Source organism: Pleuronectes platessa, chromosome 7, assembly GCF_947347685.1.
Source record: "Pleuronectes platessa chromosome 7, fPlePla1.1, whole genome shotgun sequence".
Classification (NCBI taxonomy): Eukaryota; Metazoa; Chordata; class Actinopteri; order Pleuronectiformes; family Pleuronectidae; genus Pleuronectes; species Pleuronectes platessa.
Window position 1 is genome coordinate 1,560,426 of NC_070632.1, and position 17,384 is coordinate 1,577,809.

General features: G+C 42.6%; 2 protein-coding genes across 5 annotated transcripts in view; both read right to left on the reverse strand.

Annotated features, from left to right (window-relative positions):
- wwp2 (WW domain containing E3 ubiquitin protein ligase 2) overlaps positions 1-16,365 on the reverse strand; it is a 43,702-nt gene extending 27,337 nt beyond the window's left edge. For 2 of the 4 annotated variants that reach the window (XM_053426332.1, XM_053426329.1), the window contains exons 1-5: positions 16,299-16,365; positions 14,082-14,163; positions 11,333-11,489; positions 10,619-10,740; positions 9,320-9,457 (exon numbers count right to left, since the gene is read on the reverse strand). In XM_053426332.1, the coding sequence (XP_053282307.1) occupies positions 9,320-9,457; positions 10,619-10,740; positions 11,333-11,489; positions 14,082-14,151 (487 nt within the window). In that variant the 5' untranslated portion in view covers positions 14,152-14,163; positions 16,299-16,365. Of the gene's footprint in view, positions 1-9,319; positions 9,458-10,618; positions 10,741-11,332; positions 11,490-14,081; positions 14,164-14,945; positions 14,967-15,728; positions 15,753-16,298 lie in introns of those variants that run through there. The other 2 variants (XM_053426330.1, XM_053426331.1) reach the window with 2 other exon arrangements.
- Positions 1,397-4,949, reverse strand: LOC128444041 (GTPase IMAP family member 9). Its single transcript, XM_053426335.1, has 2 exons — positions 4,791-4,949; positions 1,397-2,839 (listed from the first exon to the last, which is right to left on the reverse strand). Exons 1-2 carry the CDS (start codon positions 4,807-4,809, stop codon positions 2,019-2,021), a joined length of 840 nt encoding a protein of 279 aa, XP_053282310.1. The 5' UTR covers positions 4,810-4,949; the 3' UTR covers positions 1,397-2,018.
- Positions 16,366-17,384: the final 1,019 nt, after the last annotated feature.

The window sequence follows — 17,384 nt, forward strand, 5'->3', positions numbered from 1 at the left end:
AAATGGGCGTGGCAAAATGGCTCAACAGTGCCACCTGGAACCCAGCCCCTAGGTTTCCACATAAACGATTTTCACTAAAATCGGGAGAAAGGTTTTATCGTGAATAATCATAGAAAAAAGCCTCAAGGAGCATTATCAATAACGCAACTGGAAGCCCACCATTTTGGATTTAGTGGCCATTTGGGCCATATTCCACATTTTTACTTTGACGCACTTGTCGTAGAGCTTTCATCAGATCAACCTAAAATGTAAGAGTGTCCTCACAACAAGATGGAGATAAAAACTTGCACGAATTTCATGTTTTGTCACACTGTGCGACCGTGACGTCAAAGTTTGATGAAACGCCATCAAAACACGAGGTTCTGTATCTCAGACATATTTGGTCCGATCGACTCCAAACTAGACATGTAAGAGTCCCGGCCTAAACACATCTACACAGAAATCATGACTTAAAATCACAGCGCCCCCTGGTGGCAGCAGGAAATGTCTTGTTTTTGGTACGTCTTACACTTGGATGTATTCCTCCTCATCTACTTTGCTAAACCATGTAGCCATAAGATTACTGTGACTTTTCATCATGCGCATTATTAATGAAGGCATCAAAGTTCATCAACTCGCCATGACACACGAAATTGCTGTAACTTCGGTGTTAGCGTTTCAGTTGTCTACAAAGAAATCATGACTTAAAATCCCATCGCCACCTGCTGGCTACAGGAAGTGAAGCGTTTATCCTTGCCTCATTGCGCAAATGCACGCAACGCATAGACGAGCGCTTGGTCATCGAACGTTCTCTCTTCACCAACCGCAACAGACTTGAAATTGCCTGTGCTCGGGCCCGTTGGTGCTTAAACGTAGCCCTAGTTATTATTATTATTCAGGCAAAGGAATTGGCTTTTTGAGGCTTTAACCTAATCAAATTCTTACCAAAATTTGCAGAAAGTTAGAAAGTGGTGAAAATTTACTTCTTCTGGAGGAATTTTCATGGGCGTCGCAAAATGGCTCAACGGTGCCCCTGGGACCCCCGGAACATGTTCACATTGACCGATCTTTAGGTGCAATTGGAAAAACGCAACATTCTATTCCTTTTACGTTTCTTGTTCTCCTGTCTCATCCTGGCGTTCCAAGTGATTTTCCCTGGTGCTGGATCAATAAAGTTTGATCTAATCGTGTCTCCCCTGTGTCTCACGCTCTGTCTCACCTTCTGTCCCTCAGAGGATCTTCACCTGGAGACCAACCACACCAGAAAAGAGAAAGATAGATGACTGTGTTCTGAATGTTCATATGAACCGATGTCAGTGGAACAGCAGGTGGTGGGTTTGTGGAACGATAACTGGTTTATAACAGGTCTCATTGTTACTGGTTACAGTAGAAAGATGTGAATAAGAACAGGAGCTACTTGTATTTAGGCACCGACCTTTATTTGTTTGTGTCATCTCAGCTCCTTGACATTAACTAACACTCAAGATGGTGGACATAGGCCAAAAAAATCTTATTCTATTCACACTGTTCCAAATTTTTCATGACAGAATCATTTAAGCTAATCAGGTCCTCTCCGGTTTTAAATCACATATTACACATAACCCTAACCCGTGTGTGACGTCATTAATCACGTGAGTAGTGATTAGTAAAACTCTTCAGTAGAAAACCATCTCCTGGGACAGATGATACATTCTCTGATAAACATTAAGATCAAATCAAATTTAAAGTGTTTCCATGATTATTTTCAGGTGGTTCAGGTTATTAGGTTGTCCCTTTGTCCGTACGTCTGTTGATATGTCCACTTTCTGGACATCTCAAAATTGAGGCAATTTTGTCAAACTTGGTACAAAATGTCACTTAGACTCCATCAATCAATCAAATTGTATTTGTATAGCCCACATTCACAAATCACAAATCACTCAAGGTCACAGTGACCTTACAAACATGATAAAATACTGTTTTAACGATTCGATTTTTTTATTTGTATCTAACTATTTTCATTTAGCTGCAATGAGCTGATGACTCCTTGATATTAAATATTACTGTATGACACACACATTTTTCAGTGTGTCAACCAAAAGTCCCACTACTGCTCCAACTGCCGCCCCAAGCGGCCCAAAAGCAGCGCCAACACCTGCTCCAATAAGGGCTCCACTTTCAGCCACATGTTCTTTTGCTTCACTTCTTGCATCATCCTGGTCCCTCTGTGGTTCAGCCTTCAGAAGCTCCCTCATCTTTTCTTCTACAGCTTTCTCAGCCTCTTGGAGCATCTCGTTGGAGTAGTAGCTTCCTCCATTTCTCTCAACCATTGTGTTGATCTTCTTCAGCAGCTCATGGACCTGAGCAGGATCTTCCTTTCTGTTGTTAAAAACATGGTATCCTCCTTTGCACTGATGGAGGAAGGCTCTGAGAGCCTTATTGTTACCAATGACGTCTTCTATGGAGACGTTGTCTGCCTCCAGATCGTCTCCACGGGTGAACAGGGCCATGGTGTAACGTGCAGACTGTTCTCCAAACAGCTTCTGAAGGATCTTCACTGTCTCTTCTTCTTCTTTGGTGAATCTGTCTGGCTTGACGATGATCAGGAACACATGAGGTCCAGGAGTAGCGTATGCGATGCACTTAATGATTTCTGCCGTCACCTTCTCTTGACTCAGCTTGGTGTCAAACAGACCTGGAGTATCAATCACCTCCAGTGTTTGACCCTGAACCTTCCCTGCTACTCTCTTACACACTGCCGTCACTGAGGAGGAACAAACTGATGACTGAAAAACCTTCTCCCTTAAGATGGTGTTTCCTGTTGCACTTTTCCCAGCTCCAGTTTTCCCAATAAGAACCATCCTGAGAGAGTCCTCTGGATCTGCAGGGGAATTTCACACACTTTAACAAACTTTAAATCAATCAATCAATCTCATGTTTTAAACCACATTTACAATCACAATTTGTCTCATCAGGCTTCACAAGGTGCAACTTCCTCTGACCTTAACCCGCAGAGTTAAACTATATCAGGTTGAAATAATGAGTTTCAGACCGGAGTTGTCTTTAATGAGGTTTAATGATTGACTCTGTAGAGGGTTACACCCACATGGCTCAGAGTGAAATCAGAGGAAAGATTTTGTCCAAAGGGATCAACAGGAAACGAAACAGAAATCTATGGAAGCCCATTTCCGCCACTGTGATGAAGAAAAACAAAATCTGTATCTCACAATTATGGGTGCCTAGGGGTGCAGACACCACTTGTACATGCATATTACTATTCCGTGGTGTATATTATTCTGACTTCTTCTTCCACAAAGTTTGCCGCACATTCACAAGACCTACAAATAAACCTGCAGAATTACGTAGAATGGTTTGCTATGTGTTTTATTAGAATTTTTCCTAAAACTGAAGAATTAAACTGAAATCGGTCGCAAGACACTTCAAAGGTGTTGATCAACAATGTAGGTAGTTCACTGAGTAGAGCAGAGGGATAGAGACCCAGAGGTGGAGAGTTTAAGTCCCAGTGAGGACAGAACACTAAGACAAATATTTCTTTGTCTTTCAGGGGGGAACTGAATCAACAATTATCAAGGATTTTGAAAGAAAATGTGATTGGCTCTTCATCAGATTCCGGTTTTGGTGTGTATGAAGTGATAGTGATAGCGCCACCTAGTGGTCAGTGTGAAAATTAAGTTTGAGCAATCGACCCAAAAATGATATCACATGATCAGAGCCCTTACCTGAAGTGTGCAGGATAGCGCAACCTACTGATCAAGTCTCTCTCGCTCTGGGTCTGTCGCTCTCTCTTAATGCAACCAGTCTGTAAGGAGGCGTATTGCATTCACTTGCAAAAAAAAAATGTTCTGTTTTGCTGAGATAAGTATCTCGGATATTCAGAAAAACAGAGTTAAGTTTTTACGGAATCAAATTAGCGCAATGATATATATAGCGTCGCTTAAAACGGTCAAACTCTCCTTCTGTAAATATAACAGTGAACTACAAAAGACTAATGTAGCCAAGCGTTTTGTTCTCTTATACTGTCAGGAGGCCTCAGCCGAAGAGGACACAAGAGATGGTTATTGAATTGGGATACTAACCCTAACCCTCACACCTGTTTACTGTCCTTCAAACTTCAGAACTTCTCTATTGACTGAATAGAATAATTTTTTTTGCAGAACTTTTCTTGGAATTTCCGAGATACTTCTCTCAGAAAAACAGAAACAAATATTTTTTTCAAGTGAATGTAATACGCTTCCGTAAGTCTGACTCTTTCCTCCCAAAAAAGTATATTTTCCACCCAGTCGAAATTTCTCGGCAGGAGGAATTCTCTAGTTATGAGATACTATACTATGTTACTATACACTAATTAGCTGAGGTTGAAGGAGGAAGAGGCGTTCAGGAGTGGAGTCAGAGACAGGTTTATAGAGTCGAATTACAGGTTTAGCAAGGAAGTGAGAGAAGCTAACCCTAACCCTAACCCTTCCTGGCAATAAATACATTCTGATTCTGATAATGAGATACTAAGACAAAATAATGAGATACAGATTTGTATTTTCTTTATCACAGTGGTGGAAATCGGCTTCCATAGAAGCAGACAGGACCGTCTTGCAGGAGCATTTTGAAGTGAAAGTTAGGAACCGTTTCTCCTCCAGTTATTGTGGTCTCCATCAAATCATACACATTCTGTTCAGACTCAGGTTTAAAGTTTGATTTGGTGTAAATGCTTGACTGTAGTAAATCTCATTCATTGGAAAAGAGGAAGTTAAAAAGAGAAAGAGTAAAGATGAGAATATAAATCCAGTGTGAACAAATGTATGTAAAGTTTTACTCACAGGTTTGTTGCTTGGACATGTTTGTCAAAGAAGTCTCGTCAGAGTCAAAGTGACGCTTCCTTCTTCCTCTGGTCTTTATGGGTTCGGGGTTGAGCGCGTGGTTGAGAAGGGCGTCTCGAGGTTTGTGTTGACGTGTGTGGTGAAGTATGAAGCCTCGCGAGACGGTTGTACCACATGGCTGATTCAGGAAATGCGTTTGCGATTCGAAATACAAGGGGCAGCGAAACGCAGTGGACCCCCCCCCCCCCCCCCCCCCATACACACACACACACATTTTGTTGTCTTGCCACTTCATTGCGCCTTTGTTTGCAATATATTCAAGCTTCTTTTTATGTGGCATGTGTCTTATCTTGGAATTTCCGAGATACTTATCTCAGAAAAACTGAAAAAAAAATGTTTTCAAGTGAATGTAATACGCTTCCATAAGTCTGCCTTTCTTCCCCCAAAAAAAGTATATTTTCGAACCAGCTAAATTCTAGGCACCCATTCCAATTCTCTCGGCAGGAGGAATTCACTAGTTATGAGATACTATACTATGTTACTATACTTTAATTAGCTAAGGTTTGAGGAGGAAGAGGCGTTCAGGAGTGGAGTCAGAGACAGGTTTATAGAGTCGAATTACAAGTTTAGCAAGGAAGTGAGAGAAGCTAAACGTCTGTACTCTGAGAAACTCCAACACCAGTTCGCATTGTGTTTGTGAAGGGCGTATCGAGGTTTGTGTTGACGTGTGTGGTGAAGTTTGAAGCCTCGCGAGCCGGTCGTACCACATGGCTGATTCAGGAAATGCGTTTGCGATTCAAAATACAAGGGGCAGCAAAACGCAGTGGACCCCCCCCCCCCCATACACACACACTTTGTTGTCTTGCCACTTCATTGCGCGTTTGTTTGCAATATATTCAAGCTTCTTTTTATTTGTTATGTGTTTATTCAAATTTCTGGTATTATAAAACAGGAGCGGCTCCTGGCATAGATGACATAGGCATACAACTCACTGTACTTCTCCACTTCAATTATTAATTTAATGTCATCAATCTTCCCCCCTCTCCCTTTTATCTTTATTACTGCTTGTGTGTCTGTAGTCGATCGGCAGAGGAGGACATTTAATAATGTCATCGGTTAAATTGGTAAAATTAAAACTCCAGGACAACAGAAGGGGAATGCAAAGTATGGGATGCATATTTGATCATTTATGTCATATAAAATATGCCACCAATATCGGTTAAAATCATTTTTCAGTCTGTTTCCTGGCGTGATACGTAGTGGCGAGCGGAACAAATAGACTCGACACCGAAACGATCGCTTCACGGCGCAAGGCAGCCGGTGTGACCCCGGCCCTACGAGGAACAAGTCTCACAAGTTACTTACAACGAAACTGAAGATTAGGTTTCGATACCCGTGGCTGCATTCTCTGATTAACATCTACACAGACTCGCATAGCATTTCACCTAGTTAAACCTTCCCCCTCGGCCGTAAAGCAACAGCCGTAAGGCCAACTCAGAAGAAGGGGGGACTCATATCTTAGGGGATAAAACCACCATTTATAATTTAGAATGAAAGCATTCTAGAAAGGTGTGAAATTTGGTCAGCCATTTCGGGGAGGCCCCTAATTTACATTCACACACACACCTATTTAGTTAGTTAGTCATTAGTTAGTTTGATTGTTTTAGTAATTTGTGTTTTTATACTTTATTGTGTTCATAATACTCCATAACCTTCATTGTTCATTATATAATCTTTAATGGTAAAATATTGAGATTTCTAATTGAACTAGATCTAAATGAGACTGATCTTGATCAATAAATTGGCTATCTTTTCCCTTCTATGAAGGGTGGTGCCCCGCGAGAACTTTAACCAATTAAAGTTATGATTTAATATTAATAGTTTAAATATTAATGTTTTATATTTTATTTTGATAACCAAATTTATTGAGTGCCTAAAGGCACACCATTCTATGGTAACACTTTTTAGGCACCATTGCACAACAAAAGTTATTAATTGTTTTTGTTTTCACTGCAGCTCACTCTGCGTCTCCTGTCCACACCACTGCAGAGTTGTTAAGGCCCTGAGATGCAGAGGTCAGGAGACGCTGCAGTGGCTCTGGTTTGAAACCATCAGGGCTGCATTGTAGACTGGAAAGGTAAAAACTGAGAAGAACCTTTTTATTTTCAAGGAGTAATTTCCTTTGTTTTGTAATGTTTAAAAAAATAACAACAGGAATGGTGGAGGTCATGTTGAGGTCCAGAAGATTGAACATCTGATGGATGTTCGATAGAAAGTATCTGAACTGCTGTTTGATGTATTGGACTGTGGAGCATCACATGCACAAATATAAGCTTCATGGGAGGGTTCCTCCCTTTAACATCATCTGTCCATCAACTTCATGAAACACTTTTTTCTTAAACTTCACAAACATTATAAACCATGTAGAATTCAACTTTAAATCGGGGGGACCTGGCAGAACCGCTCAGTGTTGTGTGGGGTTTGTGCACCGCAGGAAACATCAACCTGACACTTCCTGTGTCCGTCAGGCGGCGCTGGACCACGGCCACTAATCCGTCATAACATTAAAAAAATTATTTTAATTGAATTCAAGTTGTAAAACGAGACTTAAGTCCTTTTGGCAGTAGGTGGTGCTATCACTATCACCACAAACAGACTAATAGATAAGAAATCTAAAGGGATCTAAGAACACTGTGGCAAATCACAAACAAGAGTTATTCCATCAGCTTAAAGGGATAGTTCACCAATATAAAACTCCCTCACTATCTACTCACCACTATGCTGAGGGAGGTTGGGGCAAGGGTTTGACACTTTTGTAGTTTCAGGGGTAAATAGTGTAGCAGCAAAAATATAATGGAAGACACTAATGACTGATTTTGAGACGTAATAAAATAACAGAGCACGCCTCCATACTGCTCGTGTGGGGTCGTCCAAGTGTCCACAAAGCCCGACATTCATATTCGACTCGAAAAAAGCTAATTTTCAATGCGTTTTAAGCCTTAAAGTCACCCACTAGTCGCCTAGTGGCTAGGCTACCGGACGTTAGCATTTTCAAAGGTCCCTGAATGCACCTCGTCGGAAGATATAAAAGGGACGTTTAGTCGAAAAGCATATGGATCTGATCTGGGCAGAGCTGTGGTCGTGTGAAGGAGGTTTGAGGCTCATTGGACAATTCACAGGAGTTTTAATAACTCCCTCTCTTTTTGACAATCATCGAAATTTGACGCCCCGGTCAGAACGCAGTTTTAATCTCCAGCCTGTTGAGATGACACTTACCGGAATTTGAAGTTGATCTGATGAAAGTTGTTGGAGGAGTTTGTTATAATACAAAACGTGTAAAACAGCCAAGATGGCCACTAAGACTACGTACAGTGTCATCAGGCCTGACACGCCCCCCGAAGTTTGGTGAGATTTTGAGTAATATTCAAGGCGTCAAAAATGCGAATAATATCCCTGAATAATCAAATGAAAAGCAAACGTGGCTCCGCACTGTCGCTGCTCGGGCCCGAAGAACCAACTCTTTCAGAGACTGTGGAACAGAATGAGCTCAAAGGCACGTGGGCAACGAGGGACATTTACAGTGAAGCCTCTGTTTCCGTACCAAGTGGGAAAACACTCAAAACGAGTGAGGACAGACACACAAACATCTTACTGTACAAATAGAAGTGTGTGTGTGCATGTGTGTGTGTGAGAGTGTGTGCGTGCTGGCAGTATTAATGGACATTTCAGAGACATGAAGGTAAAGACCGGACAGAGATGGTTTAGCGTGAACGTTCATTTTAATGTCAGTTTGAAAACTCTTGATTTAAGCGTCGTCCAAACTTTTTGTGTTGAACTACTAAGTTTACAACTTGTTATAATAGAGCTTTTGTGCATTTGCTGTGGATTTTTTTTTTAATAATTTTTTTTACTTGAAACGTAAAATTAATTTATTATTTTTACCACTTCATACTTCATAGTGGGTTTTTTTGAGGTTTAAATTAAAGTAAATGACTTTTATTCTTTAATGAAACACATTAATACTGGTTTTAAAATCACCTTTATAGAAAGAAATCTACTTTAATGGGTGAAGCATGTGTCATAATGCCACCTAGTGTTTCAAACTGTCTTGGACCTTACGTAGAGTCCACAGTGTGGGACGTCTCTATGTCATGACATTTATACTTTATATATAACGGCATCTATTCAAAAGGTGGACGACCAGTAATTCAACATTTACGCAGAATTGTCTTCATTTTTCTGATCTTTATTTCTGTCTCTATTCTCCTCTTAATATCCAAAAGGAGATTTTAGAGTTTCTCATGTTTCTTTTGCTCAGCTTCAGAGAACTTGGGGTCGTGGAACCGAAATATCATAAACCTGGAGTTAGATGTTTTATAGAATATAGATATAGAAATAGACTCTATAGAATTGACATACATGTGCATACATGGCGCCTCTCTAGGTGCTCGTTGGTACGTTTCTGTGTTATTACCCTCACCTCTGTGTGTGTGTGTGGGGGGGGGGGGGGGGTAAAAGGCGGTACTCACTGTCTGCTGCCATCCTGCCATTGGGCAGCGAGCCCAGATCAACAGCCATGCCGTCCAGACAGACGTTGAGCTCGCCTCCCGCTACAACCAGGCCTTTGTTCTCCGTCTGCAGCACCAGACTCAGCTGGACGTTCTCCACTGGAGGGGGGGGGGGGGGGGGGACAGAAACAGAAACAGAGAATCAGAGGATGACTGGTTGAAAAAGGTGAAGGACAATGCTGGTGGTGGGGGGGTGGGGGTAACGAATGACAGGAAATCGAACATTCGGCGTCACTGCTCTGAAATGAGAAACGGTGAGAACCCAGTGTTGAATCTTCTTCCACATCAGCAGACAGACGGTCTCCAGCTGAGAGGAGGAATCAAAGAGCTGAGGAACTTTTCTCTCTTCACTGTGGGTTCAGAAGCAGATGTGACGTTTCTGTGTCAAGAAGTGGAAACTTATCAGCTCCCGGACAAATGACTCCATCGCCCGAGAGCAGAAACTGTCTGAGGAACTGAACGTGCTAAATGTAAGTGACTTGTATCAGACACGTCCTGATTTACAGCTGCTATGATCAACATGTTTATTCTGACTGTGCATCAGAGAATTACTCCTGAATGTGCAGGTCTCTGCAGCGTCACCAGACTCCCAGCTCACTAATGATCCGACCGGTGAGGAGTTCCCCCTTTCTGCTCTCAGAAGCAGCTTCCAGACCTGAGCTCCTGAGCGGCTGTTTGTGACCACGACATGTCTGACTCAGTTGCTTTGGACAATCAGGACATCTCTTATGCCAGCCCCTCGTAAAATCTCCATATAATAGAGTGAGATTTGATACGTCATGTTCTGTCAGTGCCTCCAGAACAACCTCTCGCCTGAACGCTCCTGAGGTTTGTGTGTCTGTGAACGAGTCTGACCACAGAATCTCTGCAGTGTTCTTCATATGTGAAAGTCTAATGTCGGAGAAACGGCAACAACTACATCCACCGGGTCCGACAGACTACTGCTCCATTTTGAGTGCGTTCACACCTGAACTAAAAGCTGTCCACCTGGGATCAGCTTCCCTGAGACACATGTTCTCATCAGGTCTGAACCGGGTCATGTTCTCTCTCCTGTAGGAGCCCGGCAGACGAGCTGCTCCTGAATTCAACTTAGAAAATTCCTTCTTCAAAACTAATGAAAACATCATGATGAAGATGAAGTTTATGATTATAGATTCACACTGGACCTGAGCTGTAAACTGTTCTTTTGACGCCATGTACATTAAACTGCATTATATTATAATTGTGAGCGTGTGTGTCTGTGTGTGTGTGTGTCCTTACTCTTGCCATCGTGTGAACGCAGTGTGTCCAGGAGGTCGATGGTGGCGCTGCCCAGTAGCTCCTTTCTCAGGGTGTGGCAGCACCACAGCTTCAGATCCAGACGACTCTGAGGCGTCACATTACTGTGAAACAAGAAAACACACAAAATACTGCACATCAGGACACTGATCTAATTAATCAGCAAACAAACTGACACACACCCTTTCACTTCTAGTTATATCATTTAAATTACTTTCTTTCTTACCTGCTGAAACCTAGGATAGAGTATAAGTTTTAGAATTGTTGTTATATTATAAGAATAAAAGGGAAAATAACATTATGTAGTTAATAACCATGAAGTTGAATTACAACTTAATTATAGAAACCTGATAAATGTTTTTCTTCAACTTGGCCCTAATTCTCTGTCCTTGCTACTCTTACATTGTCTGTGTGTGTTTTTCATTTTACCTGAGGTTGTGTTTTTAAATCAGTTGAACTTTATATAATCTAGATTTTTATAGCAGAAACTTCTGAACTTCTAAATGTTACATGTTATAGAACATCAGGTCATATTCTGGTCTCGTGAACTCAGCTCTTTATATGACAACGCAAGGAATTATTACCTTCCCACGTAATTGTTTACACAAAAGAAATACAGGCTTGTGTTGCAGTTTTTTCAGAACGGATAATGTCATTGATTGTCGACTTATACAACGTGTGTGTGTGTGTTCTCACAGGGTGAGGTCTTCATTCCACTGCAGCTCCACATGTCCGCTGCGTTTGCCTGTTTTCTTGGTTTCGCTGCTCAGACCGTCAGCGGTCACCTCCACGAAGGAGCTGAGCCGAGAGTGGCGGCTTGGCAGCTTGGGTGACTGGGGCTTCGCTGAAACCACTGCTCTCACACACACACAGACACAGACACACAGACACACACAGAAACACACACACAGACACAAACATGTTAGGGCAGCCATAAATGTTGCAGGAAGTAAAGGTGTTCTTAAAAATAGCAAATTATTTGATCTGAGGCAGGAATGAAGAAATCAACACAGGATATTATTATTATTATATCTCTTTCTAAAAGGCCTTTGACCTTTAAACTGAAGTTTCCTGGAGTTTTTTCACTACAAGTCGCAAATTTCTTTTTTTTCCAGCTGTTTGTTCAGTTCCTTCATGCAGTGGATTGTGGGAAACTGTCCATAAACAGTTGAAACACACTACACGCTGTGGTGTGACACAACCTGTTAGTCACTGGCAGGGGAAGAACAGAGAGGAGTACAAACACTGCCCTCTGGTGGAGGAAAGAGAAACATCTGCAGCGCCACTTTCATTTGTTTGAAAATCATTAAGGTCAAGATAATAATGATAATGACACGATGACGATGTTATAACCAAACACCAGCTGAGGAGGAATATCCCATCAGACTCCACAGAAAATACTAGTTTACTTTATTTAACCATTGTCAAAAACATTTGTTAACATATTTCTATTTTATGTTTAGTATTTTACTCCTTCAACACATTTGTAAAGCTATTTTATCCTCTTTATTTATGTTACTTCTTCTAATATGCTCTTTTTAATCTATTATTTTGCTGGAGAATTGTGCCTCCTGATTTTATAATGATTTCTTTTGAGTCTGATTTGTTTTAATGTCCCTGTACAACATCTTGAATCTACTTCTAGAGACGAGCTTTATAAATAAAACCAGCTTGTGCCTTCCAGTTTGATTCCGTTCCCCCACCAGTGGATCTATAACTTCCTTGGTGGAACAAGCTGCTCAGCTGCTGAGAGACAGTTTCTCATGTACAATGACTCTTCATGAAACTTCCGGCGTCTCAATGAAACTCTGACCTATTCTGAATTCTCAGAGTTTCGAGTTATTTTAACCTCAGTCCGTGGATGTGGGGGGAAGAAGTCTACAGATGGTCCTAAGACAGATTTAGTGGTTTCAAATTCTTCTGGGCCTGCGGAGAAGCTTGTTGCAGCTTGTGTCAGTTCCTCCTGAATCATTCCCGGAGTTCACTGGGAGCGTCTGATCAGGACAAGAGGTCGACCGAGGGAATGACGACAGAGAGAAGAGGCTTCTGTCTGCACAGATCTCAGCCAGTCACTGATCTCTGGGGTCATAAACCGCCAGAAAAACAAACTGTGACTCACTTGCAGCCGTCAGGCGGGGGAGGAGGTACAGAGATGTGGAAAAGCACCAGTGAGGGAAGAATGAAAAGTTGGTTGCGATAGAGCGATGGGGGGAGGAGGAGGAGAGGAGGAGGAGGAGAGGAGGAGGAGAGGTAGACGGAGGAGGAGAGCAGATCAATGACAGGTCAGGAGGTAAATGAGGAGGTGAGTCAGAGATCAACACTGAACTTTGGTCACATGGGACTTTATGGAGCTTTTTATAGAAAACATCTGTGGATCTCAACTAACATGGATTATCCCATTTTGATCAACGACGCCACTTACAGTGATGAGTCCCACTCTCCACTGCTACAGAGCCGTTAACAGCTTTATTCAAGTTCATTAATATTGTACTTATCATGTGTCCACTGACAGACTTCTGGAATTATTAGAAAGATTAATAAATAAACCGAGTTGTGAGCTACTTGAGGAACAGGACACTGAGATAACTTTGAACATTTGCACTACACGGTTACTTTTTTTACTACTGCATTATCCCGCCTATAGTATATTCATATTTATGTATTTTTATATATTTATCTTGCTCATAGTTCTTATATCAGACAATACCTGTTAATACTGTACTATTCCATATATATTTCTTACTGTACATATCCATTTATTTACATTCCACTTTAAATACGCACAATACTCTGCACTTTACTGCCTTTTTTTGCACTTCTGGTTAGATGCTAAACTGCATTTTGTTTTATAAGTACTTGTACTGTGCAATGACAATAAAGTTGAATCTAATCTTATCTAATCTAACTTCAGTCTCTGTGAAGCAACAACCTCCTCCTGAGTTTTACATGTTCACAAGGCGTCAGTTCACTCCAGCATCAAGACTTCACGCTGGAAGTCAAAGGTCACATAAGAACAATCATCATGATTTGTCCTGACGTTTTAAAAAGGTTTGAATCTGCTCCACTTCCTGTCTGAATGAGGTCTGAACTGCAGGTCAACTGTTCACACAGCTGGAGGACGGTCACACAACTTTACCACCATGAGCAATGATGCAAAATATGACATCTTCAATACACACTGCGAGGAACCAGGCTGAGCCTCTGTTAACAAAGGAAGGAGGGAAGGAGGGAAGGAGGGAAGGAGGGAAGATGTTGCAAAAATGCCATGCATCATACAGAGAGGATATTTTCGTAATATGATGGACAGATCAGCACAGGGAACATGAACCTGCAGCCAGATGAAGAAAAGGTCCAACAGAATATGTTTGCTCATCTGGAGTCGATGTCTGACACTAACACACATGTTTGTGCTGCAGTTACGAGAAGTTAGAAAACAGATATTTACCTTTCAGGATCAGCTGAGACTTCTCGGTGGTGTGGACAGCAGCGGGTCTGCTCACAGTGGCAGATGCCATGACATCACAGCTCTGGAAAAACCACAAAAAAACAAACAAACGAAACTTAGAGATGTTCTGATACCGATACCAGCATCAGGAACGTCTCCGGGGCTGCAGGAAATACTGGGTCGGGCGAGAATACAGCAGGAAAATGTCTGGAGAATTCACAGTGAGTGAGTTGACGTTTCTAAAACACGACAGACGTGAAACTGGAAAAAACATAAACAATAAAAATGTCTCAGGATGAAAAAGAGGAGTCGTTCACACGGTTGACAAGGGCCGATGTGTCAACCTGCTGTCAACAAAAAAAAAATAATCTCCACCGCAGAATTCTTCTTCTTCTTCGTGGATTCCTTCTCTCTGAGCATCCTGATGGTAGATGTAGCTATAAAGACATCTCCACAACCTCATCTTCTCGTTCGCTTTATCAGCAGCATACTGTTCATCCTATGAAGTAGACGGCACGCAGGGTGGTTGACCAGAGTACCAGACTACTTTGTAGAACTGATAGAACTCTGGGAGGATGCTGTCAATGGAGAAAACTAGAAGAGGCCGAGTATGCGGAGATGTCCTCTGAGGCCGAACAACGAGGGTGGAGAGTAAGAGGCCGCCCAGTGGAGGTCGGCTGCAGAGACATCAGGTACCTCAAAGAGTTAGAGATCCACAGACAAGCGCTGCATCCAACCACAACAGAACCAGACTGCAGAATGCTGCAGCCAGTGGCTCTGGACCAGGAGGACGTGATGGGGACACACACCCGGGTCTGATCAGCCAGTGGCTCTGGACCAGGAGGACGTGATGGGGACACACACCCGGGTCTGACCAGCCAGTGGCTCTGGACCAGGAGGACGTGATGGGGACACACACCCGGGTCTGATCAGCCAGTGGCTCTGGACCAGGAGGACATGATGGGGACACACACCCGGGTCTGATCAGCCAGTGGCTCTGGACCAGGAGGACGTGATGGGGACACACACCCGGGTCTGACCAGCCAGTGGCTCTGGACCAGGAGGACGTGATGGGGACACACACCCGGGTCTGACCGGCCTGTGGTGGGCCTGTAAAACATCCAGGGGACATTCACCATCTTTTCTTGTGTTCTGAAAGTGTTGCGATTGTTGGCGACGTACTGTCACTGCATCACAACAAACCACACAAACACAACACAGTGAGGATCTATCCATGCAACCTGGCTGCCACACATTCAGCACCTCCCCCCCCCCCCCCCCCCACCAGGCACAGTGGAAGTCCTCAGACCCCACAAACATCACCTTGAGTCAAAGTCAGAGCTGATGCGAAGAGAAGCTGCGTGTGCAAGGACACAACACGAAGCTGAACCCTGGTGTCTCCTGTTCACACCTCCTGGAGGAGGAAGAGGAGGAGGAGGAGGCTCCTCATCATCATCATGTTATCAATGCATCAGCACCAAGGTGACTGCTGGTATCCGACCTGGCACCAGTTCAACCCGGACACCGAGTCACAGTGAATTAACCCAAAGCTCCAAGTTGAGCTGCGGACAAAGATGTCCACACCTCCTCCCCCCGCCGGAGCTGCGGCGGTCAGGGGAAGCAGCTGGTCACCGGATGCTCACTGACCTTCACATTAAAGATCGAACTCACATTCTGATTCCCCCCCCACCCCCGATCAAATACCTATGTCTGCTGCGCACTAAACACAAACACGGAAGATGATCAGGGAATTTGTGTTCATCACCGTCAAGCTGGCCAAAGGCTAATCCTCACACTTCCGGTTACGTTTTCCAAACTACAACTCATCTCGCACAAAACGTGGCTTAGACACAGCACATGAGCGAGTGTATGAAATACACTTGAGCCGAGTTTATTATGAAGATTAAAGAGATTATATAAATATAAAATATGTCTAAGCAGAAGCAACATTTGCTTCCTTAGCACCGTTTGTTTTGAAGGTGAAGTCGCTCACTTCCGGTCCGGGTGAGGCTAACTGCTGCTAGCTTGCGACGGAGGAAGCTAGCCGCTAGCGAGCGAGCTTCGCGGCGGCTTCTCGTCAAAGGACGAGCGGATAAAAGCTGCTCTGGTTCCCCGGTGACCCGCAAAGCAGCACCGGCGGCTCCCCGGTCACTGTCAGGACAGGAAGCGGCCGGTGACACGACAACAACCCGGGCTAAAGCGGAGTCTGTCCCATACCTTCTTCAGCTGAGCTCCGCTGATGTCAATAGCGAACTTTCATTTCCGCCTCACTGACAAAACCACGTGACCTGCTCCCGTTTCTGTGGCACAAAGGATTGTGGGTTATTAACATTTAGATCAATTTAGTCTCAAAACATAATATTTATTCTTTCTTTAAACTATAGAACAAATAATCTTATCAAGAAATAATTAAAGTGATGGAAATCCCGAACGACCATAGCCTGTAAATAAAGTGGATGATGGAGACGTGTTGTTTACATCCGTCCATAAACACGCTCGACCAATCAGGAGTGACTCTCATCATTGCATCAATAATTTAAAGAAAATGTATCAGAGAGTTGTTTATTTAAAGTGCACTTTGTTTTCCATATTTAGATCCATGTCCCATCTGATAAAATAGAGGAGGTGCAGCGTATGAATCATTGTGCAGCCGGCCACCAGGGGGCAGACCAGATGTTTTGGCTTCACTTTTGGATGCTGTCGTCTCACAGATTGTAAATAAAGATGGAGGTTGTGTCTCTACTTCCTCCCACTGTCTAGAAATGAAGCCGAAATATACAAGTCCTGTCAATAAACAAGCTGGACCAATCAGGAGTCACCTCAACTGTCAATAATGACGTTTTTTTATATCATTAATTAACCATATCGCAAATAACTCATTAAAACCATTCTTCAGATAGATATTTAAATGAAGCCAAGGGAAATTTGGGAAACAAGAAGACTTGAACAAAGACCAGTGAGATCAGAAATCCATAAAATTACAGAAACAATATTTGAAAGAGTTTTTTTTGGTTTGCTACATGTCCCATCTCCCAACATGGAGGAGGCAGAGTTTAAGACCTGTACCACAGCCAGTCACCAGAGGAGATATTTTAAATATGTTAACCTTGTAAAATGTGGTCACTGTCCAGGATTGAACTATAATTTACATTACATAAAGTCGTTATAATATATAAGCAAAACAACAACAACAAGAATAATAATAATAATATAACCCTAATGTATTTTTAATTAGGAACTTTCAGTATTATATCAATACTCTTTTATATACTATAGTCAGGTATTTTTTCAGAATGTTTTTAT